Source organism: Nelusetta ayraudi, unplaced genomic scaffold (assembly GCF_046127955.1).
Source record: "Nelusetta ayraudi isolate G7.1 ecotype Tasmania unplaced genomic scaffold, CSIRO-AGI_Nayr_v1 ptg000017l, whole genome shotgun sequence".
Taxonomy (NCBI): domain Eukaryota; kingdom Metazoa; phylum Chordata; class Actinopteri; order Tetraodontiformes; family Monacanthidae; genus Nelusetta; species Nelusetta ayraudi.
This window is the reverse complement of record NW_027466067.1, coordinates 863,403-877,414: the sequence shown is the minus strand read 5'-3', so window position 1 is coordinate 877,414 and position 14,012 is coordinate 863,403. Positions and strand designations below refer to the sequence as shown.

Genomic DNA, 14,012 nt, shown 5'->3' with positions numbered 1-14,012 from the left:
TCAGTAAGATGAGAGATACGTCGCTTTCGGGAGGAGGATCCCCCCCCCCCCCATCTCCCGCCACCCCTTATCGTCAAACACACTCAAAACTACTTTTCAGTTTAGTAGGTGAAAAACAAGCATTCAAGTGAAACAAACAATCAATCAAACAAAAACGTTTTAGAGGCAGGACACAATCATTCAGACTGCTGTACTGTGGGAGGAAAACATGCAGGGTTGCATAGATAGCAGCAAGGGAACTGCAAATAACATCACCTCAGAAATACCTCATCATTGTGAAGTAAAAGATACGGCAATAATACTAATTGATTCGCCGCCTGAGTAACTTTCAGGTTTTGCTCTTTGTAATTTTGGGGGCTGTTTCAAAAGTTACAAATAGATGCTTGCTGCTGAGGCTTTGACGTCACTAAATTAACTCTTTCATCAAAAGAATTGCTGAGGTGACATCCAGAGAATAAAATGACAGGTAGTTAGTTCAGCGTTCAGTGGACATGCTTTTATATTATTTTTATTTTTATTTATTTATTTATTTATTTTATTAAATTTTCTTCAGGCGTTTGGATTGCAGTCGAATCTTTAGGATCCGCTGAGGGAGAATGAAAAGAATGAGAGAAGGAGTGTTCTACGGCTTGTCACATGATGACATACCTTTCAGGTGTAAAGGTGTGTTACATCAACATTTCCCGGATCTCCGGATCTCCGCACCTCCAATCGCGCGCTATTTTTAGCGCGCTTCATCTAGCAATAGCCCCACGTGAACGCCGCCGCTTTATATTTAGATGGCACACTCCCCCGGCTCTTGCGTCAATGGAATCCCGAACGTGCGTCACGCGCAAAACGTCCTTCCGGAGGCCGCCGCTGATTGGTCGGCACCCGGACGCTCCCCGCCCGCTTTTACCATGGATGGGCATGGACCCGCCCCTTTTGTCGACGCAGCCAAAATAAAACAAGAGTGAGGTGAAGGGGGTTCCTGCGTTGGTCTCAGCCACCAGCGGAGTGTGCATGCGTGACAGTCAGAGTCTCAGTGTGTGAGTGAGTGACTGAGTGAGTGAGTGTGTGTGTGTGTGTGAGAGAGAGAGAGAGTGTGTGTGTGTGTGTGGGTCTGTTTGTGCGCGCTGACAGCAGCTGGCTGCAGTGACTCCCAACAGTTTGGAATAAGTCAGGAGCTCTTTGGTGTCTCTGGATATTTACATGTGGCAGGTAAGTGATTTATTTCATCCAGACATCACTTCTGGATCATCAGCCGCAAAACTGAGCTCTGTGTGGAAAATTGGGCATTTGCAAATGTTTTATGTTCAAAAAATATGATCAATGTGAGTCTTTTTTTTTTTTTTTGAAGTTAGCAATATGATCGATATGAGTCTTGTTTAGGGGGAAGGGGGCTCTACTCCCAGTTGCAAAAGCTGCACAGCTCTCTTTTGACTCCTCCACTGAATCATCAGTACAGCCAGTTGTTGAAGCCGTACTGTAAATTTTTTTGTAAAGGAATATCTGCAAGGACCACAATCGGCTGGACAGACAGAGACTCACTGGGACATGAGCGCTGACTTGTCACCTGCCCCCCTTAACAATTTTGCCCAAACTAAATGTAACTGATAAGAGCACAAATGTCAAAGTGTGTTTCCCACGTGTTTTAATGTTTCATGCACTGCTTGTATCAGTGTGTCAATACTGTTTGGTAGTGAGTGATTACAGTTGGACAAACACACACACACACACACACACATCCATCCATCCATCCATTCATTCATGCTGGTGAACAACGACCTCTCCCACTGACACACACACACACACACACACACACACACACACACACGCACACTTTGCCACCTCACTCACTCACTTCAGATGGCAAACAGCCCAACCTAAAATACAAGCTGTCACCGTCCCCCTGGTGTCTGTGAAGGAGGGTTGTCATCCTTCACTGGGAGGATTTCAGAGCGTTAGCCGTCAGTAACACAACACCAGGCAATATCTGATAGCTGCTGGACCACCATCTGATTCTTGGCCCCGAAGAAACAGAAATAGCAATGTGGAGTGGGAGTTGGGAGGGGGGGGGGGGGGTCGACTACTGAAGGATGTTTACGATGTCACAGCTGAACCCAAACATTGAGAGCCATCACGTAACGTTAGAAAGATATGCCATTGTCAGTGTTGCGCATCATCTTTACCTAATGAAAATCAATCGATCAGTCAATCAATTAACTTTATTTGTACAGTGTTAAATCACACCCAAAGGCATCTCAAAGCTAAAAGTTTTGTACAATAAGGGAAGAAAAATCAACTGAAAAACACTGTATTTCAATAATGGAGATTTCTACACATATGCATATACTGTATGTGTATATATATGTATACATATATATATTTATATATATTTATATGTATATATGTGTGTGTGTGTGCATGTGTGTGTTTGTGCGTGTGTGTTTGTGTGTATTCAAATGTACAACTGTAAACATCCTAGCACCACTGACCAACACTGGGCATTGTATTTCCATTTATAGCGACCTCTGCTGTCCTCTGTCCTAGAGATGCCCTGCGTACAGACCCAGTATGCGTCCCTGCCCCATGACCCCAACTTCATCTCTGACTTCCTGACCCCCGACCTCCACCCCAGGCTGATGACGATGGACCTCGGTCTTGGCGGCTTCAGCGGTGGCGGCGGCGCTGCTCAGAAGGAGCAGCAGCTGTCTGCCGCGTCCTCGCTGCCGAGCATCCACACACTGGTGGGCGGCAGCTACGCGGGCGAGTTCGACGCCTTCACCTGCAGGATCAGCGAGGCCGTGGAGGACCCCCCTGGCCCCCCCGGGCCCTCAGGACCCCCTGGACCCTCCACCCAGGCCTTTAGACTGGATGATTTCCAGGTGTACAGCTGCTACCCAGGATCCCTGGGACTCAGTTTCCTGGACGAGACCCTGTCGTCATGCGACTCTGAGTACTACTCCAGCCCCGTCTACGCACCTACTGCCCCTGCAGCTGCTGCTGCTGCTGCTGCTTCCCCGCCGACGTTAGGATTTCAAACTCAAATGTGGGATTCCCCCTTCGGCCCCTACCACTCGGCACCCCCCACCACCTCCTCCTCCTCCTCCTCCACTTCCCCATCCTCCTCGTCAGTGGCTGGTGATCATAAGGCAGCCATGGCCCAGCAGCTCTCCTTCTTCACCTTCAGCCCAACATCGGAGCAGCGCCCCCAGCTGGACGGCCCCCATCAGCTCCCCCAGGACGACCCCTTCCTGCTGTCCCCCCAGCAGCAGCAGCACGTCTCCCCTCTTCACTGCCCCGGACGCCTGGAGAGCCCCGGGATGGTGGAGGAGGCCACCGCGGGGTTTCCCAGGACCCCAAGCGGCGCCGTCGGGTCGAGCGAGGGCAGGTGCGCCGTGTGCGGCGACAACGCGTCCTGTCAGCACTACGGCGTCCGCACCTGCGAGGGCTGCAAAGGCTTCTTCAAGGTAAAGAGCTGCACCAGTGTCTGTCTGGTAGCGAGGGTGCCCTCGTTTAAATGGAGCCACTCCTGTCAATCTGCTCCACGTTGTTACAGTATGCTGAGCTTCTATCAATAACACAGGAGAGATGAATTATATATTATATATAATATATTTTATTTTCTAAGTAATGATGACAATATGCTATTTGAATGTTTTTTTGTATTTATACAAAACGTGTTTTATTTGTGAGACTAGTAGTAAAGCTGATTATATATATACATACATATATATGTATATATATATATATATGTATATAATATGACATATAGTTAGATAGATAGATAGATAAGCACTCTATTTATCACAAAGGAAATTCAGTTACTCAGCTGCACAATCATTCATCAGCACGTCAGAATTAGTATAACAGTACTAGTAGTAGTTATATATGTCTTTGTATGTTTGTATACACTATTTTGTATTTACTTGCAAATACATGAGTGCTTTTCCCCTCCTCTTTGACAGCGAACCGTGCAGAAAAATGCAAAGTACGTGTGCCTTACTAACAAAGACTGTCCAGTGGACAAGAGGAGGAGGAACCGCTGCCAGTACTGCCGTTTCCAGAAGTGTCTGGCGGTGGGAATGGTCAAAGAAGGTAATTCCACATCAGACTCTCTTCAAGTATAAAAGAGGATTAGGGTCACAAGAAGAGAAAAAAATATCACAGGAAGGAGATTTTTATGTAAGTTTTCATTTAGAGTTTTAAGTTGAAATTTTGTGAATAAAGTCAAAATTTCGTGAAAAAAGTTGACGTAAAAACACAATATTTCGTGTAGTAAGAAGCAGCTGCAGAGAAATTGAGAGTGACTGAAGTGCAGCAACTGTCCTGTGTGTGACAATTTTTTTCCTCTCTCACTAGTTGTCCGGACAGACAGCCTCAAAGGTCGCCGGGGTCGCCTGCCTTCAAAGCCCAAGATCCTGTCAGAGACTTTGTCCGCAGCTCCCAGCAGTACCAACATCATATCCTCTCTGGTGAGGTCCCACTTGGACTCCAATCCCACCATTGGAAAACTGGACTACTCACAGGTGAGCAAACCCAACTGAACCCCAATGACATGAGTGTCAGAATGGTTTGATGATAAATGAGGAAGGTTTTTGAGTCTTAACCATGTCAATGTCTTCCCTTCCTCAGTACCAGGAGACGGTAGAAAGTCTGAAAGAGAAAGAGGACGCCGACGACATCAAGCAGTTTTACGACCTGCTCAGCAGCTCTCTGGACGTCATACGAAGCTGGGCTGAAACCATCCCGGGCTTCACTGATTTCTGCACAGAGGACCAGGAGCTGCTCCTGGAATCAGCCTTTGTTGAGCTGTTTATTCTCCGACTGGCGTATAGGTGGGATTTTAGATTTTTAAAGGTCCAGTGTGTAAAATCTGGCTTGATTCACAATTTTTTTCATATTGGGAAAAGCTACTAAGGAAACAATGGTCCATAGCACAAAGGACAAGCATTATCAAGCAAATAGATTAATAAAAGTATATACTGGCAGTACAATTAAAGTCATTTTGTTGTCCTACTCTTAGAACGGTTCTTATTTGTCTATAAGAATATACATTGATCAACGGTCTTGCTTCTCATTAGCTGCCATCTTGCACCACCATAATTTAAGGAAGCCCAACTGACAGTGGCCTAAAAACCCAATGCGCGGTTTCATATTAAAGTTATGTTTGTAATATTTAGAGACATCAAGTGGATACATTTTAGATTGCAGCGCTCTTTCACTCCCCCTCCCCATCCCGATCTTGCCAGTGAACTACAGTGGAGGATGCCAGCGTTCAACCTGAGTACGAAATGCGCTGTCAGGTGACCTGGATTGTCCACACCAGGCTTCCTTAAATACATGGTGGTGCAAGATGGCTTCGCCCTATGACAGCTGGAATAGGCTCCAGCAGACCGCTGTGGCCTTGAGCTCAGGAATAAGCGGGTATCGAAAATGGATGGATGGACTGATGGACCTTTATTGTACTGCAAATATACACTTTTATTAATGTATTTAGGGGCAGTATGTTAAGCTTTTACTAATATAAACATTGTATCAAATCAAGCCAAATTTTACAAACTGGACCTTTTAATGGCTTTGACAATGCAATTTGAAAAATGCAGCACAAATAGTCACCCACCGATGGTACACTGACGCTTCTCTTGTTATTGAAACTCGTTAGGTCAAATCCTGAGAAGAACAAGCTGATATTCTGCAATGGCTTGGTCCTCCACCGGGGGCAGTGTGTTCACAGCTTCGGCGACTGGATTGACTCCATCATGGATTTCTCCCACAGTCTCCACCGTATGAACTTAGACATCTCCCTGTTTGCCTGCCTTGCAGCGCTAGTCATCATTACCGGTAAGAGCCACTCTCTTTGCTCTTATAGCTCAATACTGAATCTGATTAGATCCTGGTGTTCTGTGTGTATTTATTATTAGAACTGCTTGTTTTTTCTCTTGTAACCCAGACCGTCACGGCCTCAAGGAACCCAAACGGGTGGAGGACTTTCAGAGCCATTTGATCACATGCTTAAGGGAACACGCAAGCGGGAAAAAATTGGAAGCGAGCCAAAGCCAACCCAGCTACCTTTCCCGTCTTTTGGGCAAACTTCCCGAACTGAGGACTCTCTGCACGCAAGGCATGCAGCGCATCTTCTACCTAAAGCTGGAGGATCTGGTTCCTCCTCCTCCAATCGTGGAGAAAATCTTCATGGATACTCTGCCGTTCTGAAAAAAACAAAGACATGTCACGGACAGAAATTTATATGAAACAGAAACACATAGTGTGAAGTTCTGTTATTGCACTTGCATTAATCTCACCTGTGTGCCGTATGTGTCCGATATTTTTCATGAGATCTTTATTTTTCTAACAGGATTTTACATGGTGCCTGTGTGAGTAATAGAGGATTTTGCTTCATCGACAGACCCCCAGTGGTATCAACAGTTACATTAACCAATTTACGTATATGCTTGTGTTTGTAAAAGGACTTGCTGCAATGCTCGTTGTCCGAATGTTGTCTCCATAATCAGTTTGTAGGATGTGGATATTAGAATCAATTATCCAACACAATGTTAATGTACCTTAAACAAAAGAGAGGCGGCAATTATTGAAAAAAGTTTACTTTTAAAGTTTCTGGATGAATCTGTGACATTGGACAAATGTAGCATTGTACTTTGTCAAATATTTACTAATCATGTTGTTTCCCTGCAATTCTAGTGTAGTACTTCCAGAAGGACCAATGTTTACTCTCATTGTGATACCACAAGTTACAACTGATAATGCCTTAATCTGAACCAGGAAGTGGGAAGTTATCTGCCATACCACTTGTGTTGCCAGGCTGCGAGACCTCTTGACGTAGTCGTCTTGCATCCTATTGAACCACAGATCCTCAATGATTTCACAGTGGTGGAAAAAAAGTTTTTGGACACCTCATGCATTTGTGATGTACTATAGTCCATCTTAAGTCCAGAGTACAAGAATACTTAATAATAACAATTTAGTTTTCTCATTTTGTCTTTTTTTAAACAATAAACAGCAAAAACAATTTCCAGTTATTTATGTGCCTCTGACGCAGCCAGACCTTTTGAAACACACACAAACACAGACACAGACACAAAATTCTCTGTCAAATATTGACAGACATAATATATAAATATAATATATAAATGACAGTAATCTGGATTGAATAAAATTTTTAAGGGTGTCCGAAAACCTTTTTTCACTACTGCAAATACTACAAAAGATTCACTCAATGAAAGGGAAAGTGCCTTTTTTTTTTTAACCCAAGTTATAGAAACAAGTTGCCAAGTAGTATAAAGTATCACATGCAATCTGATGCCTTAATCAACCGAAAAGAACAGATCTGTTTTAATTTCAATCTCATTAAATACTATTTTATTTTCCCATTGGGATAAATGTGAATTTGCTTTCGTGTGCGCTTTGATTGAACTTGCCTGAGGGGCGAAGGCGACGGGACACTTTAACCTAACATGAGACTGACTTCTTAACAGCCAGCAGCTAAACTGGAAGAACATCAAGTGATGACAGGTGGTTTTTGGATCGACAGGCACTAAATCCTTTTCACATGATCCCGAGAAAGTGGAGTCTGTCATGACGGCAGTCACTTTTTTAACTTTCTAGTCAAACTAAAGCCCATGGCCAAGTCTTCTCTAATCATTTGAAAGACACATTGTGAGAATGATTTTGAATTCCCAGTCACACGCTTGATGTCAGCAAGCCTTGGACTTAAATCTGTTAACCTTCATGTGTGTGTTATAAAACCAGCTCGGCATTGAGTTTGAGTGTGTGTGTCTGAATGTGTGTGTGTGTGCGTGCGTGCGTGTGTAAAATGTACAGATTTGTTAAATGGAGCAGGATTATTATAATTTATTTTTTTCAAAAAATATAAAATATTAAACCTAACTGGAAAACACCTCTGCCTTTTGTTTGTCAGTGAATTTATACTGTGTATCCTTTATGTAACATTTAACTTCAAATCTCCTCACGTGTCGTTTTATCTCTCTAAAGCAGCAGAATGTCAACGTTTGTCAGGAGGACAGTGCCAAAGTCGCTTATGATCATTTGCTATGAATGACTGTGGACACAGTACTGGTTCCCAAAAGATGGCTTTGGTAATCCTTCAGGCATGAGACCAGGTTACTGAGGCGGAGAGAGGAGTAAAAAGGTTCACACTTTTGCTTACACTATAGAGCGAAACGTGTCAACAAACAACACTTTTTTCGTCTGGTGAAAGAAAAAAAATGTTACTCCACAAAAAAAAAATAAATAAATAAAAAAAAAAAATCAAATGTTTTGGTTGTAGCCTCTTGTGAAGAACGGATGCATTGGAAGTACCTTCCAATTTCTGGGGATGGAATAATAAGCAGGCAGCAAAGCGGACTCAACGGTGGGCAAAATATCAGTTCCTCCTGTGACATCATAAAGGGCTGGATTGAAAACTTTCATTCTGTCTTCGTTGGTACATATACTTGGTTTTCTTTTGTTCAGACCGATATAACTGTTTGTCTGAACAAAAGAAAACCAAGTATATTATAAAGGGCTGATTTCCAAAACTGTTGATTTCGCTAAATTATGATTTAACATTACGCAGTCCACTTTCAAAACAGGTACAGGGTAGAAATTTGGGAGTGAAAATGTTTGTTTCACCTTATTGAACATGTTGAACTTGGATGATGTGAAGTGACCAAATGATTTTTTCCTTCATTCTTTTTTTTTATTTTTTTATTTTATTTATTCTTTTTTTTTCAGGTGTTTTGTCCACCACTCTCCCACCACCCTTGACCTCCTCCCCCACCGCCCCACTCCCCTGCGGATGGTTGTTTTCAATGTTGGGGACCAGAGGGAAGATGACACAGAGCCTGTCGCACATGAGCGCAGCAGCAGAAGCAGCAGCAGACTGGAGCAGCAACTGTGCTTGGCAGCAGCAGGACACCTGATCCTACTGTACACCACGTTCCAGTTATCTGGATTTTGGTGCTGGCAGACAGAGTGGAAAAGGGTGGCCGCCAAGGAGAAGGCCGCCGTGTTTCATTACGCTGCGAGATGAAGGCCGAGTGAGTCTTTCCACTTAAACGTCGGGATTTCCCTTCGCAGCTAAATGCACCGTCGTCTGTATAGAGCCGTCGCCCCTAACCGTCGTCTGAGGATTTTTTGTTGCTAGCTAAGCGCTAAGCTCAAAAATACGCTACCATCGATACGTGTCGGCCCTTGTGTGAGTGTGTGCGTGTGTGCCTTAACACCATGGGTTCCAACAACATAGTAAACGCTTATTGTTCACATTATTGATAATGACCTAATCCATTTTTAAAAAAAAATAATGACGCTATCAATCGTTGAAAATAATTACTGAATCCACACGAAGGCAGATTAGTGCAACATTGACAGACACCTGTCAATAAAAGAGAGAGAAATAGAGAGTTGACTCTGTGTGTGTGTGTGTGTGTGTGTGTGTGTGTGTGTGCCTTAACACCATGGTTTCCAAAATTGGAAATGTACCATCTGGACCCGCAATTGGCCCCTCTTAACTTTTGATCTGTGGCTGGACACGCAACACTCTGTGTTCAGGAACACACTGTAGCCCGACACTCTCTCACACACACCGCACTCTCCTCTGACCATGTAGGAGCAAGCGGTGCACTTGTCACAGTGACTTCCTCCACAACCGTGCAATGCAAGTCGGCCTCAGGCTAACAATAAGGCGTTATTCGTGCTAACGTTGTGTCACGTTGCGTTTTGACAGCGATAACAATGTTTCTGGAAAGAACTTTATTCAGAAGTCTGACTTCTAAAAGCCCCGTTAAAACGAAATCCAAGTTTTTGGACACAACATGCATTTGTGAAATGCTGCATTAATTGAGTCTCCAATTTCTCAATTTTTTCCTTTTTCTCCTCTCCTCTCTATGCACTATTTCATGTACTGATTTGCTCATGAATGGTTGTGCAGCTGAGAAACTGAATTTTCTTCAGGATAAATAAAGTCTCTATCTGTCTATGTATCTATCTATGTATCTATCTATCTATCTATCTATCTATCTATCTATCTATCTATTTTGGGTGAACCTACTGGTATGTATGAGCCAACTCCCCCACTGAACTGTTTTGTCCTCTCGGCGTCACTTTCAAGGACATTTCAAGGACATTGGGTTTTGCTGTCAGATTGTCTGCGTAAGTCTGACTGGCAGCCGCTGCATCACGTGGACTGTGATGACCAACAGGTTTTTTTTTTTTTTTTTCAAGCCGGGCACCTTTGCAGATGTTGCACAGGGAGGCCATGTTAACACATGGGGCAGAGTTGCGATTTCATAACAGGTTCATGTAGCCCGATCTTCACCATCCAGCCAGGCTCCCAGCTCAAAGGCTGATATCAACTGTCCTCATGTGTGATGCATCTGTTATTAGAGGACATCACAGCTTATCACCAACGCTGCTCCTGACGATGGAAAGCCGGATCCGGAGAACACCTGCTGCGCAGTTGAAGCACAAGGATAAACCCCAGTCTGACTTCCACTTCATTATTTTTTTTAATTCTACAAATAAAGTGAGCTGCACACCTCGTCTCGGGCAACCCATGTTGTTCTCATGAGCAGGACAGAAAAATGTTGACTGTGTTGTTTCCCTTTAGTTGTCTCCGAGCAAAAAGAAAAAGACAGACTGCGCGTGCAGCTGATTGCAGAGAGGACGTTGCTCCAGCAGGGCCAAAGAAAGCTAACAGGGCTGCTTGTGAGGATTCTGCACCTGTTATTTGTGTACAGACAGGGCTGTTAATAACTAAGTCTGCTTCCAGGGAGGTGGGCCGGTTTTGTTTCAATGCCCACGGTCCTCTTTCCTCTGACACCCTTTTTATGGAAATGTATGTAAGTAAAAAGAAAGACTGCTGCCAAAAGTCCAAGTGTGATGCGTTGAAGATCCTGATGCAGAGTGTCGTCCTCTGCCGTAGAGAGACTTCATTCGCACATCCATTTGTGCACAGACAGACTGTTTATTTGTGCAACTGTGCTTTGTGTGTAGGTGTGTGGAAAACCCTCTGTGAGTGTATTTATAGCAGCCCATTGTTGAGCCCATAGAAACCTCCTGTAATTGGATCGGCTCTCTCTCGCTCTCTCAGGGAGAGAGTCAGCCCCCTGACAAATGTATTCGCCGACGTCACTCCGTCCATTAGGTAAGTGGAGGGCACACAGCAGCGTCTTAACATCTTAGTCTCTGTAGGATTACATTTATAAAGTGATGGTGAGCTGAATGAATCCCCTCAAGTGTACGAGTAGGAGGGATGGCGAGCACCTGGTCACTCTGTCATCTTTTAATGGACACGGCTGCAGTGTCCTTGGCTGTGCACACACATACAAGATCAGGTTCATGTTTCAGAGACTCCAATTTCAACTTGAAATATTACAAAGGGCAACGCTCATTGTCGACTGAATAGGATTCATATGTCTTCATTTAACACATACGATTGTTGGCTTTTAGGAGCTTCTGAGGAAGGTGGAAGTTAACGTCTGAGAGATATCGCATGTCTGAGATAAAAGAAAAACACCAACATTGTTACCAACACCATCGTAAATGCTTATTTGTTCTTGTCCTCGATAATGAGCTAATCAATGTAAAAAAAAAACCAATGATGATAGTCATCGTTGAATATAATCGCTGAATCCACATAAAAGCAGATTAGCGCAACACTGACAGACACCTGTCAACATCTGAAGAAATAAAGAAAGCGCTGACTGTGTATGCGTGTGTGTGTGTCTGTGTGTCTGTGTCCATGTCACTTGGCCGGGACCCTCTCTCCATTTGGCCAGAGAATATGAGAATGTTACAATTATAAAACAAGATTGACAGGACGGATCGTGTTGCCGCGCCAGATGACAGACTCTGGCTGCGGGCCCAGAAGTTATTCACAGCGCTGCTCGCATGCAGCCCCGGCACAAGGATCAAGTGTAAAGGGATGGTTTTCCAAGGAGGAAGGGGGGGTGTGGGGGTAAGGGGGCAGGGTGTGGTTTGTGCGTACGTGTTTGCAGGAGTGTGTGTGTGGTGCGCCGGGGCGGCGGCGGGGGGTTCAAGGTCGGAGCAAACACACCGAACCTCAGAGCTCCGCGGGGCCTCTGCTGCTGTATAGAGCTTGCTGTGCATCCCACACTGACTGCTGCTGATAGACACAGACACACACAGGTCCGGCTATATGTTTAGTGCGATTGGCCTTTGGCCACATTTGGACACTTTGCTTTACATTTTGCGCTGTCTGTCAATACATATGTCGATGGAAAGCCGAGGAGCTCTGCAGATACAGCCTCTAATGTTAACCCTTCAAAATGTATCCCTGAATGGAGGGATGCAATGATACCGGTAACGGTACCGGGTCTCGCTATCGATACCGGGGTTGAGTACTCTACTCGTACTCGTAAAAATCTGCAGCGATACCAGTTGTATGTATGTTTATTACAATTTTCCTCAATTTGTGTTTGTGCTGCAGTAAAACTTGTGACAGTGACATTATGTTCTAGAAAGACATGCTGAGTAATGCTGTTCAAGTACTCTACTCCTGTAAAAAAAAAGTGGTATCGGTGTTATTGTCCCAAACTAAAAAGACTAAATCACAGACTTTGAAAGTGGCACTTGAATAGGCCTTACATATTTCAATAGGAGACGCATGCTTTTTTTCTTTAACAAAGTAAAAAGAAAAAAAGTAAAAAAGTGAAAAAGTCAAAAAGAAAACAAAAACAAAATCCATTGTGCAAATCAGTGTATTACTGCATCTTTAAGGAAATAGAAAAAACGTGTCAAATTATTGCATAACATATGGTTGCTATGGTTGCTATTACATACTGTCGCACAGCATCCTTTCAGTGCCTGGCCTGTGATAAATGACCCTTGACCTCTGCGTGACTGCACTTCGACTGTCAACACATGCAAGCTTGTGGCAACTCTAAATTTCCTGCACTTCTGAATGGGAGAGTTTACGCTTTCTTCTGTGTCAACTCTGGGATGACCTGGCAGACCTCAGGGTCTCAGGGGTCTGCTGGAGCCTCTCCTAGCTGTCACAGGGTGAAGAGAGGGCGACACCCTGGACAAGTGGCCAGTTCATCACAGGGCCACATGGAGTCAAACAACCATTCACCTCTCACACCACAGTCAATTCCCAATACTACTACTACTACTACTACTACTACTACTACTACTACTACTAATAATAATAATGATGGGTTACATTTATATAGCTTTACATTGAACCCATTATTCACACCACATTCACACTGCTGGTTGTAAGCTACATGTACAGGGTAGCCACAGCTGCCCTGGGACACACTGCCGGAAATTGGCAGCCAGCCTGCACCAAACCATGCCTTAGACCACCACCCAACATTCACTCACATTCGCACGAGGAACAGACTGGGATGGAGCGGGAATTGAACTGACAACTTTTCAGTCATTGGACAACCACGCTTTACCTCCTGAGCTACCCAATTCACCTCAAATGCATGTTTCTGGACTGTGGGAGGAGCACTGCCACCTCACAGCAAGAGGCGGCAGTGCACCACCACAATCACTACCACCTTATCGCTCAGTGAATCATAATGACTGAAACCAAAGGAATCTAATACATATAAATGTTTTTCCTCATTCCACTTCCTCATTTACCACATTAACAACTACTTGAACCTGCTAAACTTGCATGCACACACTCATATACGCGCGTGCACAGACAGAGTGTAAATACACATGTATTAAAGGCAGCAATGCAAAAAAGGGTCACTTCAGGAGGTGATGAAGATGTGACGTGACAACGCATTGTGCATGTGTTAAGTAATAAAGAAATGTCGGCTGCCTCTCCCCGCATTACATAAGCAGTGGGGAGCCGAGGGAGCTGGAACACGTCGGCGGTCACAAGGTGCTGGGTGTGAATGCTGTGAACTCAAGCTGTCAGGGCTTTTACACCGAGTGCGAAAACTGCAGCTCCTCTTAAGTGGAAGGTTGTCTGCCACCCACAAGTGCCTGCTGCCTTAATGCTGGTCTATTTTTAAACCAGTCAACAT

The 14,012-nt window shown here is 44.3% G+C and overlaps 1 protein-coding gene across 2 annotated transcripts; it reads left to right on the top strand.

The window, feature by feature from the left end:
* The first annotated feature begins 963 nt into the window (after positions 1-963).
* Positions 964-7,764, top strand: LOC142887114 (putative nuclear hormone receptor HR38). Of its 2 annotated transcripts, none has more exons than XM_076024453.1 (7): positions 964-1,200; positions 2,535-3,452; positions 3,951-4,080; positions 4,345-4,511; positions 4,618-4,820; positions 5,648-5,826; positions 5,936-7,764. In XM_076024453.1, exons 1-7 carry the CDS (start codon positions 1,192-1,194, stop codon positions 6,196-6,198), a joined length of 1,869 nt encoding a protein of 622 aa, XP_075880568.1. In that variant the 5' UTR covers positions 964-1,191; the 3' UTR covers positions 6,199-7,764. The 2 variants fall into 2 exon arrangements, with proteins under 2 accessions (XP_075880568.1, XP_075880567.1); XM_076024452.1 differs by having other exon boundaries at positions 2,508-3,452.
* The last annotated feature ends 6,248 nt before the right edge of the window (positions 7,765-14,012 follow it).

Coding starts and splice junctions, on each gene's coding strand:
- LOC142887114 (XM_076024452.1), top strand. Junction 4,081..4,344: donor GGTGGGAATGGTCAAAGAAG/GTAATTCCACAT, acceptor CTCTCTCACTAG/TTGTCCGGACAGACAGCCTC. Junction 4,821..5,647: donor ATTCTCCGACTGGCGTATAG/GTGGGATTTTAG, acceptor GAAACTCGTTAG/GTCAAATCCTGAGAAGAACA.